The sequence below is a fragment of the Aquarana catesbeiana genome, linkage group LG08, assembly GCF_042186555.1.
Source record: "Aquarana catesbeiana isolate 2022-GZ linkage group LG08, ASM4218655v1, whole genome shotgun sequence".
Taxonomy (NCBI): domain Eukaryota; kingdom Metazoa; phylum Chordata; class Amphibia; order Anura; family Ranidae; genus Aquarana; species Aquarana catesbeiana.
In genome coordinates, this window is record NC_133331.1 from 291,580,211 (window position 1) to 291,595,366 (window position 15,156).

The following is a 15,156-nucleotide window of genomic DNA, read 5'->3' on the forward strand; positions in this document are numbered from 1 at the left end:
GGCATGAATGTGTAATATTATACAGAATTTATATAGCACTAACAGTTTGCTCAGCACGTTACAATATAAAGATCTTGAAGCAAACATGATTACAGAGTTATAATTGTTCTCTAAATTTTCACTATGTGGTGCTGCTTAGGAAAAATTTGCTTGGAAAAACCTATTTACCTTGATGAAAACCTTCCCATGTGGTTTTACAAGCCATGTGTGCCCATTCATCCAAGTAAGACTCAGATGAGGTTGGAGTGCTTGAAGTGAGGAGGAGCATTGGAGTCCGGAGGTTAGGACGGTTGAGGTGCTGGAAGTGAGGAGGAGCATTGGAGTGCTGGAAGTGAGGAGGAGCGTTGGAGTGCTGGCAGTGAGGAGCAGAGTTGGAGTGCTGGAGGTGAGGAGGAGGGTTGAGGTTCTGGAAGTGAGGAGGAGGGTTGGAGTGCTGGAAGTGAGGAGGAGCATAGGAGTGCTGGCAGTGAGGAGAAGCGTTGGAGTGCTGGAAGTGAGGAGGAGAGTTGTGGTGCTGAGGAGGATGGTTGGGGTTCTGGAAGTTAGAAGTAGGGTTGGAGTGATGGAAGAGCATTGCAGTGCTTAAAGTGAGGAGGAGCATTGGAGTGCTGGTGGCTAGGAGAAGGGTTGGGGTGCTGGAGGTGAGGAGGAGGGTTGGGGTGCTGAAAGGCAGGGGGAGGGTTTGAGTGCTGGAAGTGAGGAGTGTTGGAGGCGAGAAGAAGGTATTTGTTGGGACTAACAAGCATTTAACCTACTTACATTCTTAAGGGTACATAGCAGCCATTTTTTTCCCCCTGGGCTCTAATGCACCCTTTGTTTGTGGCCTATGCTACACCACAGTGGCAGGTACCCATTCAGCATTATTTTGAGAAAATTATTTTGAGGAAATGGACAGCCAGCACCGATATTTTGCACAGAAGACCATCCCTGCCTGTTTCTTCTCCAGTAAAACCCAACTAGTCACAGGGAAATTGGTATTACCCCTTGTGATAGTACACATTGTGAGCTACGTGCAGATATACAATGGCAAGTCCTGGTAGTACAGAATGCCCTAGGGTCAGATTCTACCCCATGGCAGTCATGCAGTGTTTGTACTTTCTATGATCGGGATGATACACTGATGTTGGGAATCCTAAACTTTGACCCAGCCATCAGAACAGACTGGTCCATATGACCCATGGCCCCTTCAGTAGGCAAGACCTCCTCACAGAGTAGACACCTCCAGAGAGGATTGATCAAGGGTTAGAGTCTGTCCAACATCAATAGCTTTTCATGCTGCTCAATTTGTAAAGGTAACAGGATAATTTGTAAGGAGCCTGTTCTAAAGAGGGTAGAGTTTTTGCATATTACCACTAGCAGGATAAACCAGTGAACTTCCTCAATCATAAATAAAGTTTTAAAAAAAATGATGTTGCAAGATAATAATGAATATCAATACACAGAATCCAGCAACCTGTCGAGCAGAATGGGAGATGTTAGTGGTTTCAGTGATGAGAACGTAGTTGGTGTTCCAGAAACATGGGTTGACCCCTCACAACACTGGGCTGTTTATATTCATGCTGATGCTCTTGGTTAGACGGACAAGGGAAAGACGGAGGGTGGGAGGTTTTCTATGTAAGATGTGATGTGAAAGTGAGGAAGAAAGATGAACTTGTGGTTGGAGGTTGTGATGGTGCAGAGGATAAATTGTGGGTGAAATGATAGATGGGAATGAGAATGTAGTTGGTGTTCCAGAAACACGGCTTGACTACTCACAAGACTGGGCTTTTTGTATTCATGCTGATCCTCTTGTTTAGAGGGACACAGGACATAGAAAAGATGGAGGAGGGTTTCTCTATGTTAGATGTGATGTGAAAGTGAGGAACAAAGATGATCTTGTGGTTGGAGGTGGTGGTGGTGCGGAGGAGGAATTATGGGTGGAATGATAGATGGGTCTATGAACTGATGGACTTATCATTGGAGCCTACTACAGACATCCTGAGATTTATGAGAAGGGGGAGAGTCGGCTGTTCCAACAAGTACAAGCCGGTAAAACCAAACTACTAAGACACAAGAATAAGACTAAATCCTACAGGATGGGCCATACTTGAAGTTTTAGAAGAAGGAATAAAGAAAAACAAAAGGGTATTTCATCATACAAATCTGAAGGCAGACTTTTATCAATCAACTTACAAAGAATATCATGAGTTTAAGCATGGAAACTTTTAATCTTCATTTGTTTCAAATTAAAAAATGTTATCACTTTCATATAAAATTTTACATCAGTTAATATCATATTTCCCACTTTCTCCCAGCAGGTGGCTCTCTCCAAGCAAATTAAGATTCTTCCGCAAGTTGCTAACTACTGCACCAAAATTGTCAGTCCTGTCATGGAGTCTGATCTCCCCTTCTCTTCTTCCACAAGCAATATCTAGCTCCGCTCTCACCATGACGTCTTCCATTGAAGCTTCTGCTGAAGATCAGACTACACTGCTAGAGGGACCCAACCAGCAGTGACACCCCCTCCTTCTCTCTCCTAGAGGGATCCAACCAGCAGTGACACCCCCTCCTTCTCTCTCCTAGAGGGACCCAACCAGCAGTGACACCCTCTCCTTCTCTCTCCTAGAGGGACCCAACCAGCAGTGACACCTCCTCCTTCTCTCTCCTAGAGGGACCCAACCAGCAGTGACACCTCCTCCTTCTCTCTCCTAGAGGGACCCAACCAGCAGTGACACCCCCTCCTTCTCTCTCCTAGCGGGACCCAACCAGCAGTGACACCCCCTCCTTCTCTCTCCTAGAGGGACCCAACCAGCAGTGACACCCCCTCCTTCTCTCTCCTAGAGGGACCCAACCAGCAGTGACACCCCCTCCTTCTCTCTCCTAGAGGGACCCAACCAGCAGTGACACCCCCTTCTTCTCTCTACTAGAGGGACCCAACCAGCAGTGACACCTCCTCCTTCTCTCTACTAGAGGGACCCAACCAGCAGTGACACCCCCTCCTTCTCTCTCCTAGAGGGACCCAACCAGCAGTGACACCCCCTCCTTCTCTCTCCTAGAGGGACCCAACCAGCAGTGACACCCCCTCCTTCTCTCTCCTAGAGGGACCCAACCAGCGGTGACCCCCCCCTCCTTCTCTCTCTCCTAGCAGAGGAGGTCAGACAGAACTTTGAAGTCTTCGGTGATCTCTGATTTCCTTATAAAGTGTTTCTTCCATGATAAAGATCAGAGGACGCCCAGCCACGTGCTTTCTGAGGTGTAGATCAAGGTGTGCTTCTTCCCAGTGTGAGATCTCTGATGTACGAGAAAATATGATCCATATGGAAGACATTTCCCGCACTCAGGACACTAATTCACCTCGAAGGTTGCATGGGTTCTCTGGTGTCTGTAAAGATGGGACTTCTGGGAAAAACATTTCCCGCACTCAGGACAGGAATACGGCTTTTCACCTGTGTGAGATCTTTGATGTTTAACAAGATCTGATTTCTGGGCATAGCATTTTTTGCACTCAGGGCAGGAATACGGCTTCTCCCCCATGCAGGATCTCTGATGTCTCAAAAGAGTGGCCTTATTTGTAAAACATTTCCCACACTCATGGCAGGAATACGGCTTTTCACCAGTGTGCGATCTCTGATGTGTGGATAGATGGGTCCTCTGTGAGAAAATTTTCCCACACTCAGGACAAGAATACGGCTTCTCTCCTGTGTGAGATCTATAATGTCTGGTCAGTTCTGATTTATTGGCAAAACATTTCCCGCACTCAGGGCAGGAATACGGCTTCTCCCCCGTGTGAGATCTCTGATGCCTCAAAAAATGATCCTTCTCTGAAAAACATTTCCCGCACTCATAGCAGGAATACGGCTTTTCACCAGTGTGCAGTTTCTGATGTCTAGATAGATGGCTCCTGCTTGAAAAAAATTTCCTGCACTCAGAACAAGAATACGGCTTCTCCCCCGTGTGAGAGCTGTAATGTCTAGCCAGGGCTGATTTAGAAAGGAAACATTTCCCGCACTCAGAACAAAAGTGCGGCTTCTCCCCCATGTGATATTTTTGATGTCTCAAAAAATTGGCCTTAGCTAAAAAATATTTCCCACACTCGTGGCAGGAATACGGCTTTTCACCAGTGTGCAGTTTCTGATGTGTAAGTAGATGGGCCTTCTGTGAAAAAAATTTCCAGCACTCAGTACAGGAATACGGCTTCTCTCCTGTGTGAGATCTCTGATGTCTGTCCAGTTCTGATTTATTGGGAAAACATTTCCCACACTCAGAACAGAAATTAGGTTTTTCCTCCATGTGAGATCTCCGATGTGTAATAAGACTAAATGCAGAGCTAAAACTTTCCCCACATTCAGGACAGAAACTTTCCTTCTCCCCCTGAATCCCCTCACCATCCCTCACAGTACGAGGTTGCTCAGAGTCAGAGGGATTCCATGGTCTATCCACACTGTGAAGTCCACCATCCATAGTGGAGCTCATTGTCTTTTCTCCTCCACAATCTCCTGTGATGTCCTCATCTTCTATTTTACAACCTGGAGATAAAGTGAGACGATCCTTTGAGGGTTTCTCCATGGCGTGTCCTGGAAAAATATAAAAACATCATCAATAGACATGAGAGGGTTAGTTCACTTCCATCAACATTCCATCTGGATCAGGTAGATATGAGTGAGGAGATGTTCTCTGTGGAGGTCCCAACCAGCTGGGACTCTCCCCCCTCTTCAGTCAAAGGGCCTTTGGTCCTCCTCCCAGATCACTTCTACATTTACACAGCCTTGTCAGAAGAGCAGGAACCAATGGGGACTGGGAGGTCCATGTTCTTTACACAACCATAAGCCTGGGCACTGGGTCATGTGATCTCTGATAGACAAGAGGGTCAAAGTCTTTACTTGAAGACCCTTTACCATAGAACAAGTGACCATAGGCCTAGGCATCTGGTGATATGCAGCACCAGAGGGAGCTTGGAGCAGTATTTTACGCTGAATGGGTAAGTGTTTAAGTCCTTTTTTTCCCTCTTTGTAGTTATTGTAATTTATATTTTTATTAATACATTTTATGTTAACATTTAGCTATAAGTCTGCTGGAAGAAGAGGAACCAACCTAAGAAAGGCTCAATCTGTGTTATCATATCTGTGCTACTGTAACTAGGAGTGACACACAACCTAATACTGCCAGCTGAACCCCAGGACGGGTATCAGTACAGGGAGGGGACCATTATCAACCTATTATTGGCTGATATCACTCAGCTCACACCCTACTCTGGACCAATCAGTGTGCAGTAACAGAGCAGAGATAAGAGAAGAATATATGATGGGTCACCTGTGCTGATCTCTGTAGGAGTGTCCTCCTCTATGAATGTCCTCGTCATTCCAGCCTCCTCCGTATATTGCTGATCATCCCTCAGATACGTCTCTTCTACTTCACCCTCAACTTTTATGTTCATCAGATCTTCACCCTAAACCAACAGAATGGCAGAAAATAACATCTGTAACATAGAAGTATTTATGATGTGAGATCACATAGAAAATATCATCTTGTAGAGTCCACACATCATCTCCACATGTCAGAGTGTTCAATCACTTTATGTTCCCGACCCTCAACTCCACCTACCTGATGATGGTGAGGGATGGTGTGATCATCCTGTGTGGAATCCCGGGAATACAGAGGACGGGGACATCTCTCTGGTGAGTTCCTGTTATTAGGTAGTTCCACCATACCATCCTTAAAGAGATCCTGGTGTCCTTCAAAAAGTTCCTTCATTACATCATACTCCTCATCTTCCTCTTTATACTCTTCTTTAACAACAGTATTATAATCCCAGAGGTTTCCACTCTAAGCATAAAATTAAAACATTTATTATAAGAAACAAGCTTGTGTGTAAATCATAACTACCAATAGTTGATAATCATCTACTTGATGATGGTGAGGGATGGTGTGACATTCCTGTGTGGAATTCCGGCAATACAGAGGACGGGGACATCTCTCTGGTGGGTTCCTGCTAGTAGGTGCCTCCATCACATCCTTGGGTTCTTCTGAAAACTCCTCCATCACCCCATAATCGTCATCCTCCTCTTTATACTCTTCTTTGATATCAATATTATAAATCTCAAGGTTTTCACTCTAAAATATATAATAATAAATTCATTGTAGCAAAAAAGCTTGTAATCATAACTACCAATAAATCATCTACCTGATGATGGTGGGGGATGGTGTGATCTTCCTGTGTGGAATCCCAGGAATACAGAGGACGGGGACATCTCTCTGGTGGGTTCCCATTATAGGATCTCTACAAGGACGTCATGATGGACAGTCAGCCGCCCCTCACATCACCGGGTAAGAGGAGACTTTATTGTAAAGGAGAGAGCAGTACGGAGGGTCCACCTAGATCCCCCATCATCTGATAAACACATAGAAATAATGTTTATCAGATGATGGGGGGATCTAGGTGGACCCTCCGTACTGCTCTCTCCTTTACAATAAAGTCTCTTCTTACCCGGTGATGTGAGGGGCGGCTGATTGTCCATCATGACGTCCTTGTAGAAATCCTTGTGTCCTTCTAAATACTCCCACTCCTCCATGGAGAAATAGACAGTGACATCCTGACACCTTATAGGAACCTGACACACACAATGATACAGTCACCATCCAGACACATCCCTTGTCTGTTACTGGATAATGTCCCAGAATTCCCAGAATCCTCCTCACCTCTCCTGTCAGCAGCTCCATCATCTTCTTGGTGACTTCTAGAATCTTCTGATCATTATTTTTATTGAGTCTCAAGGAGTCCAGTGGGGCCACTGTGGTGGGGGACGACTTATCGGGAGAGCTGTTGTGTTTTAATGGCTCACGAGATGTCTTTTTTACTATTTCATAATCCTGAGTAGAAGAACAAAATAAACATTATCAATATATACATTCCCAGAATCCTCCTCACCTCTCCAGTCAGGTCTGTGTTTTATTAATAGAGATAAGAGTGATGTCATGTGACCTCCCAGAATCCTCCTCACCTCTCCGGTCAGGTCTGTGTTTTATTAATAGAGATAAGAGTGATGTCATGTGACCTCCCAGAATCCTCCTCACCTCTCCGGTCAGGTCTGTGTTTTATTAATAGAGATAAGAGTGATGTCATGTGACCTCCCAGAATCCTCCTCACCTCTCCGGTCAGGTCTGTGTTTTATTAATAGAGATAAGAGTGATGTCATGTGATCTCCCAGAATCCTCCTCACCTCTCCGGTCAGGTCTGTGTTTTATTAATAGAGATAAGAGTGATGTCATGTGACCTCCCAGAATCCTCCTCACCTCTCCGGTCAGCAGGTAGATGATCTCCAGGGTGAGGTTTAGTATCTTCTCAGTCATGTGACTTCGGTCCTCCTCCATCGTCATTGGGGTGGTCAGGTGATCTATGTGGGTTTCCCTGTAGACAGATAGAAGAGAATTATCTGGACTGTATTGGTTGTACAATATTAGGATGGGGATATAAGAGGTTAATAGTCGTGTTGCCCCCCAGTGAGAATTGGCACATGTAGATTGGTGTTTGTCATGTTTCTTGCCCTTGGAAAACCTGTTATATATTTTGTCCTACCTCCCTGATCAGAAATTACACTTTCTGTTTAATCTCTGAAGTATTTTTGCTTAATTTTGAATTGTGTAATGGTTTGGGTTTTGGAGGGTAGTAGAGAAGCCATTGTGACAGGGTTGCCACCTCATCCCTTTAAACCTGAACACATATGAATTACACGGGTTTTGAGGATAATTTAATGCAGATGAGGCACAAAGTGAATTTAATTACCACCTTAATCAGCCACAGAACCCCTGTAATTCATATGTGTTCAGGTTTAAAGGGATGAGGTGGCAACCCTACATTGTGAGCTGTGGAGAATCTCTTCTTTGGATTTGAACACATATGTATTTTATTTTTTATACATTTTGACATACCTCCCAACATTTGGAGATGGGAATGAGGGGCACCTACTAGGAAATGTATGTAGGCATAGGACACGCCCCCTGCCACACCCCCTTAACCACTTGCTTACTGAGCACTTAAACCCCCCTCCTGCCCAGACCAATTTTCAGCTTTCAGCGCTGACACACTTTGAATGACAAATACGTGGTCATACAACACTGTACACATAGGAGATTTTTATCATTTTTTTCCCACAAATAGAGATTTCTTTTGGTGGTATTTGATCACAGCTGGGATTTTTATTTTTTGCTAAACAAACAAAAAAAAACAAACAAAATTTTGAAAAAAAAAAAAAAAAAAAACATGTTTCATAGTTTGTTATAAAATTTTGCAAACAGGTAATTTTTCTCCTTCATTGATATGCGCTGATGAGGCGGCACTGGTGGGCACTGATAGCCTGCACTGATGGGCACGGATAGGCACAGTTAAGGCGGCACTGATAGGCACAGTTAAGGCAGCACTGATGGGCACAGATAAGGCGGCACTGATGGCCACTATTGGGCGGCACGGATGGGTGGCATGGATAGGTGGCACTGATGGGCACTGATAGGTACCACTGATGGGGGCACTGATAAGCCTCACTGATGGGGGGCACTGATGAGCGTCACTGATGGGCACTGATGGGAGGCACTGATGAGCGTCACTGATGGGCACTGATGGGTGGCACTGATGTGCAGCACTGTTGTGGCACTGATGGGCGGCACTGATGAGCGGCACTGGTAGGTGGCACTGATGTGCAGCACTGTTGTGGCACTGATGTGTGGCACTGTTGGCACTGATGGGTGACGCTGGTGGGCACTGGTAGGCGGCACTGCTCCCTTTTCTTAGGTGTCACTGGCAGGGGGTACAGATGATCGCCGTGATCGGGACTGATGTCCCTCTCACGGCCGCCGGTGATCGGTTTTTTTTTTCCTCCTCACGCTGTCAGCACGAGGAGAAAAAATAGCCGATTACCGGATCTGTTTACATCACATGATCAGCTGTCATTGGCTGACAGCTGATCATGTGGTATGGGGTCGGGACCGACCCCTTACTCTGATCTGTGATCAGGCGAGTGTCATAGACTCGCTGATCACCGAGCGCGCCGCGCGCGCCCTGCAGGGGGCGCGCAGGCCGCTCGTGCACGGGACGACGTCAACAGACGTCGTCCAGGCAATGTAGATCCACACTGTTGCCGTCATTTGGCAATAGCGCGGATCTGAAGCGGTTAAAGGAGACTTAACCAAAAAAAAAGGTTAATTAAATCCACAGGGGACTTTTTTTTTTACCACCACTACTATTCCTTTATATTGGCTTTTAAAAATTTACGAATGCAGCAATTTAGAAATTGGATGAAAGGTTTAACTCTGGGAAACACTTTTTGAAAGATAAAAAGTGCATTTTATATACAACTATATAGATCAGACCAAAATGAGGGACAAATGAGAGGGAAAGAGGGACAGAGGGACATTGCTCCAAATCAGGGACAGTCCCTCGAAATGCGGGACAGTTGGGAGATATGATTTTGATTAAGGAAATAACATTTTATCTGCTATGGAGGAAGAGGACGGACATGACGGGGGGGGGGGGTTACTGGGTGTAAATAGAAAATAAGATCTTATTACCTCCTCTACTGCCACTTCCAGCAATGTCTCCTCTGTACTTCTTCCCGACTCACCTCTCACCTGGAACTTCCTGTCTGTACCTGACATCACTTCCTGTCTTCCATAGAGACGTCTTATCTGGGTAGAAGTGAGATCACCATCTTGTGGAGGGCAGAGGAACTGCAGCCCCGTTAAACGTCTTTTAGTGTGAACCATGTGGCTTTGCAAGCCCTGTGATGTCCCCATTCATCCAAGGAAGACTCAGTCGCTGTTAGAATGGGTGACATTGGTAATTCCCTCACTTTCCTCATCAGATGTACCCAGCAGCAAGCTGTCCATCTCAACTGCAGCAGAGGAGCCAGGCTATGGTTGCCACCACCTCATCCCTTTAAACCCGAACACATATTAATTACAAAGGTTCTGTGGCTGATTAAGGTGATAATTAAACTCACTTGGTGCCTTATCTGTATTTAATTAGCCTCAGAACCTGTGTAAATCAAAGGTGTTCGGGTTTAAAGGGATGAGGTTGCAACTTTAAGCCAGGCAGATCAGGTGGAGGAGCCATACCCCAGTAGAGATAGGATGGGGAATCAACCCTCCTTTTTTAACATGCCTCGAATCTAGTACATGGAGGCAATGAACCCCAGCAGAAAGGAAAGAGTAGAAATGGTTCCTTAACCCCAGGATGTGATGGTGAAGGATTAGCCTGGCATTGGAGTGGGAGGTCCTTCAAAGGGGGGGGGGGGGTAACCAAGAGAACATGAACCCCAGCATGGCAGCACAAGATAGTTGTGTTTGCAGCGCACAGAAACAGAACCCATATGTGAAGGTGGAACTTCAAGGTTCCTGCTGGGAGCCATTCCAACTATGGCTGCCCCTACCGACCTGACAACTGATGTTGGAGACAGTGAGGAGGGGGACATCTCCCGAGTGATGAAACTTCAGTATCTGAGTAGCTGAGATGGCATGGCTTCAGATATGGTGCAGCGGGAGAGGCAGCAGCAACAGGGGTGCAAGACCACAGAAGAGTAGAGATCAGCATTGGGTTTGGAATAATGGTGTCTCCGAGCTCAGGATATTAAAGGGTTGCAGCCTCCCCTAATCAGCTCCCTAAGGGAACTAGCAATAATGATAATGAAAAACATGGGGTGTGTGGCGCTACCCTAATATCTATCAATATAGGGATAAACAGAAAATGTTGATGGGAACAATCCCCCTAATGTGAAAAAAAGTGGTGTGCCCCCTTACCTAATTGATAGTGCTATATAAAATATATAAATCAATATGGATATCCCAGACTTATCTACTCAAAAGATATATGAATACAAGAAAATTCATATATATGTGTATATAAAAGTAAAAAGTTATCAAAAATAAATATATAAAAAATGTAAAATTAATTATATATAACCGTGATGTCCATAAAAGCCAAATCAGATATTATATATACAAGTGCTGTGAAGTCCAAAACTCAATGTGAAAAATTCCAAAAAAATGCAGAAAAAATATAATAAACTAAAAATAAAAATATATAAATTAAAAAATATTCAAAGTGATCAAAGTCAATCAAAAAATTCTTGGTGACTCTTGTGCTCAACAATCCAGGTGATTTGTGTGCTCCCCCTTTCGGGTCCTCACTCACCAGCTCCTGTTACCCCTGCAGGGGTGATAGGCATGTATGGTTATCCGTGAGTGATGTCAGCAATCCATCCGTGGCCCGTCAAGCCTCTGCAGCTCACTCCACCAGCTCAAATCATCCAAATCGATCCTCCAGTGCCCGTATCAAAATGTTATGAACAGCAGATTCCCAAGGTAAGTCCTTATGGGAGAAATAAAGCTCCCATGGTGTAGTATTCAAAAATAATTTATTATTTAAAAACAGAATATTCCCATGTAGTGGGACAAAATAACAAAGAAAAGTACTACAGAGAAAAGACAGCAAAGCCTATAGGAAGCCGGTACGCGGCCTGCGTTCCACCTGCGCTCCAGGCTCCCTACTTCCTTGCTGGAAATTACGTGAGTGTGTGGCCATGCCTTCGCGTTTCGTCATTGGACGTTCTCAGGTCGGTAGGGCAGCCATAGTTGGAATGGCTGGGAGCCATTCCAACTATGGCTGCCCCTACCGACCTGACATCCGATGTTGGATACAGTGAGGAGGGGGACATCTCCCGAGTGATGAAACTACAGTATCTGAGTAGCTGAGATGGCATGGCTTCAGATATGGTGCAGCTGGAGAGGCAGCAGCAACAGGGGTGCAAGACCACGGAAGAGTATAGATCAGCGATGGGTTTGGGTCTACGACAGTGTTTCTCAACTCCAGTCCTCAAGGCACCCCGAACAGGTCATGTTTTCAGGATTTCCCTCAGATGAAACGGCTGTGGTAATTACTGAGGTAAGTGAAACTGATCAACTCACCTGTGGAAAATAATGGAAAGCCTGAAAACGTGACCTGCGCCTTGAGGACTGGAGTTGAGAAACACTGGTCTACGGTGATCCTAACTCCTAGTTGTCTACTAGAGATGAACAGAAAAGTGGGATTGAACATTCCTCATTTCGGACATTCAGACACGATCCATGCACTGCTTTCTTTTTATCCACGTCTGCATGCTGAAACGACCTTAAGGTCGCACAGAAAAGGCAGCAGCCCAATCCCTGAAAGGGCCTATTGCCACCATCCATCACTGGGCACTACCCAATGGAAGTCATTCCTTCCTTTTTACCTGCAGGAATACCCACTCAGGACCAGTGACCAATCCAGTCAGTCCAGCGCAGTCTCCAACACAAGCTTCACAGCACATGGAAGGCAAGGTTTCCATGTTGTTGTACAACATGGTCAGCAGCAAGGTGCACATGACTACAGACACGTGGTCCATCAAGTACAAGCTGGGATGCTAGGTATCACTGATGGCCCAGTGGGTGACTCTGCTGGCAGCCAGAAAGGATGCATTATGGGGCTCAATGCTGGAGCTTGTTCAACCGCCTTCTATCCTTACAGCTGGTGGCGATGGTGCCAGAGCTGTCCTTTGCTCCTTCTCCTCCTAATCAATGCCCTCTTTTCCTGAGTTGTCCTCTGAACCACAGGTCCTCTTTAAGTGTTCTATAGCCTATGTGTAGCACCCTCCTGGATTTAGGTAGGATTGTCAGGTAAATTTAGTTTGGTTCCACTGTAATCAGTGGAACAAGAGTTGATTGGTTAGAGCTGCTCAGAGTTTTACAGGCTGCTGCTCTGCTACTTTCCTCTGTATTCCAGAACTATCTAGAGTTTTCCAGAACATAGTGGGTGGGAGGGCAGAGGCCACAGCCTGAATATTTATGTGACTTCCACCAACCCTTGGGAGGTGTGCCCAGAAGGTGGGGGAAGAGTCCATAAATAGTTTGAGCCTGAGCAGCAAGAGTAGTCTGCAGCATGCTGCTTCAAGGAAGCATTACAATGGTCCAGCCAGGAGGAGACCCCTGTTGAAGCCAGGGAAAGAGCCAGCAAAAGACAAAGAGGGTGCAAGCTAGGCTTAGCTGGGGGACCTGAATAAAGAAAATTCCCAGGAATCCAATGGGTCAGGAGAGAGCTCACAGGAGGAGAGCAGTACGACAGTTGGTTTACCTAAGGGACAGGAGCCATACTGGGATAAAGATTCTTTCAGCTCTGCAGGGTCACTCTCAGAGGTGATTATCCTCACAGGAACTTGTGCCAGGAATGGTGGTGTGTGATAATGGCAGCAACCTGCTGTCCACCCTCCGGCAGGGAAAGTTGACACACATGCCTTGCCTGTAACATGTCGTCAATCTGGTGGTGTAGTGGTTCCTGGATGGGTACCCAGGGTTGCAAGATCTTCTGAAGCATTTAAGAAGAGTTTGTAACCAGTTCAGGTGGTTCTATCTACGCCGGTGTTTGACTGGGTGAAGTTCACCAGGAATTCCACCTGCCAAATACCAACAGGTGGGAATTACCTTTGCTATGATACAGGCAGGGCTGCTGATAAAGGGGTAGCACTGTCCCTCCTGTATGGGGCTCAAGTCCCATCAGTTGAACGGGGGGCCCAGGCAGCTTTATGCTGCAGGCAGTTCTCCCTCCCTGCAGCACAGCTGGCTTCTCCTACCCCCCCCCCCCCCCCCCACACACACACACACACAGACTATCAGGTGCTGCAGGGGGAGCCACAGGGGGATTGGTTTCAGGAAATGGCCCTCCCTTCCGCTGCTTCGATCATCCCCTCTCCTGTCCAGGATCCCCATCATCTGCAGCTTTGATCTCCGCGTCCCCCCCCTCGTGTTTACTATGCTTTGGTTTATGAATAAACAGGGAGCCTCTGTATTGAGTGCTTCCTGTTCATTCATTCTGTAGCAGCTGAAGCTGCAGAAAAAAGGATTGGGGATTTGTGTCCTCAATCACTTTCTCTATCTCGAAAGTGAGAAATAAGGGATCTGTAGTTCATCAAAGCCCCCCATCCCCCCCAGGGCTGATAATATTGTAAAAAAAATATGAAAATTAAAAAAAAAAAACATAATTAAAGACTCATTAACAAGGGTACTCAGGCTATGTGAATGAGTAGTTTGTTCATGCAGCCATGTTCGGGATCATACACTTGCACCCACACATCCACCCAGGCTGGGAGGGGGCCCTGTTAGGTAGGCTGTAAGGAGCCCCATGATTTCTAACAGCACCCCTGGGTGCAGACTACACATGCAGCAAAGGGCCATCACCGAGTACCTGTGTGAGCATGGCACACCGACAGGCTCAGAGAAGCTGGGCTCCTTTCCCCCATGCCAGTGGCTACTGTCACAGGACACATGCACTGTAGTGTCACCCTTTGAGGAGGCCACAAGAATGCTGAATCGTGACACTGTACCAGTCGTGTTCCTGCTGGAGCATACACTGTGGAATTGTGGACAGGGCACTCAAGGCTAAGCAGTGGGAGGAACAGGAGGACCTTCTTTCATCTCAGGGACTGCTCTATGCAGACACCTTCCATGTGAGGCAACAGCAAGCACAGGAGAAGGGGAAGAGGATTTTGTTTGCTGTGGGGGCTTTGAGGCTGAAGATAACATAGGCCAGTCCTGCAGGGGTGGGTGATGTGCCTCCTAGTTTCCCCGGAGTTGTATGTGGCTGTGGGGAGGCAGCGCAGGACAATGTCATCCCTAGCAACCCCAAGGACTCAGGTTGCTTCGCCTCCACTAATTTGCCACACATAGGCCCCGTTATGCTCCAGCGCCTACGAAAGGACCCTAGGATTGGTGGCATTAAGGTGAGGGACCATTACTGGCTGGCAACTCTCCTTGATCCGCGTTTCAAGGGAAAAGTTGCAGAGCCCATCCTGCCCTCGCAGAGGGAGCACACTATGAAACATCTGGAGAATGTACTATGGAGGAACCTCTCTTACACTTCTGCAGGTGACATTGAGCCTCCTGTTGATGAAGGGAGGAGTAGTGGAAAGGAGAACACCTGAGCGGCCCAGGGCTGGTCTGCTGCAATCACCTATCGGCAAGGTCTGCTTCACACGGTGGCCAATTAAAGAATGGATAAAGAGCCCCTCCAAATGGATGACCCCCCTCGACTACTGGGTCACGAGGATTTACCACTGGCAAGAGCTTTCCCAGTATGCAACTGGCATGCCCTCTGAACGTGCATTCAGTGCTTTGGGAAGC

General features: G+C 46.5%; 1 protein-coding gene across 1 annotated transcript in view; it reads right to left on the reverse strand.

Annotated features, from left to right (window-relative positions):
• The window catches only part of LOC141104959 (uncharacterized), a 664,134-nt gene that overhangs the window by 42,942 nt on the left and 606,036 nt on the right, over positions 1-15,156 (reverse strand). Inside the window, exons 10-11 of the mRNA XM_073594770.1 lie at positions 5,290-5,425; positions 3,377-4,553 (exon numbers count right to left, since the gene is read on the reverse strand). Of these exons, the coding sequence (XP_073450871.1) occupies positions 3,377-4,553; positions 5,290-5,425 (1,313 nt within the window). The remainder of the gene's footprint in view (positions 1-3,376; positions 4,554-5,289; positions 5,426-15,156) is intronic.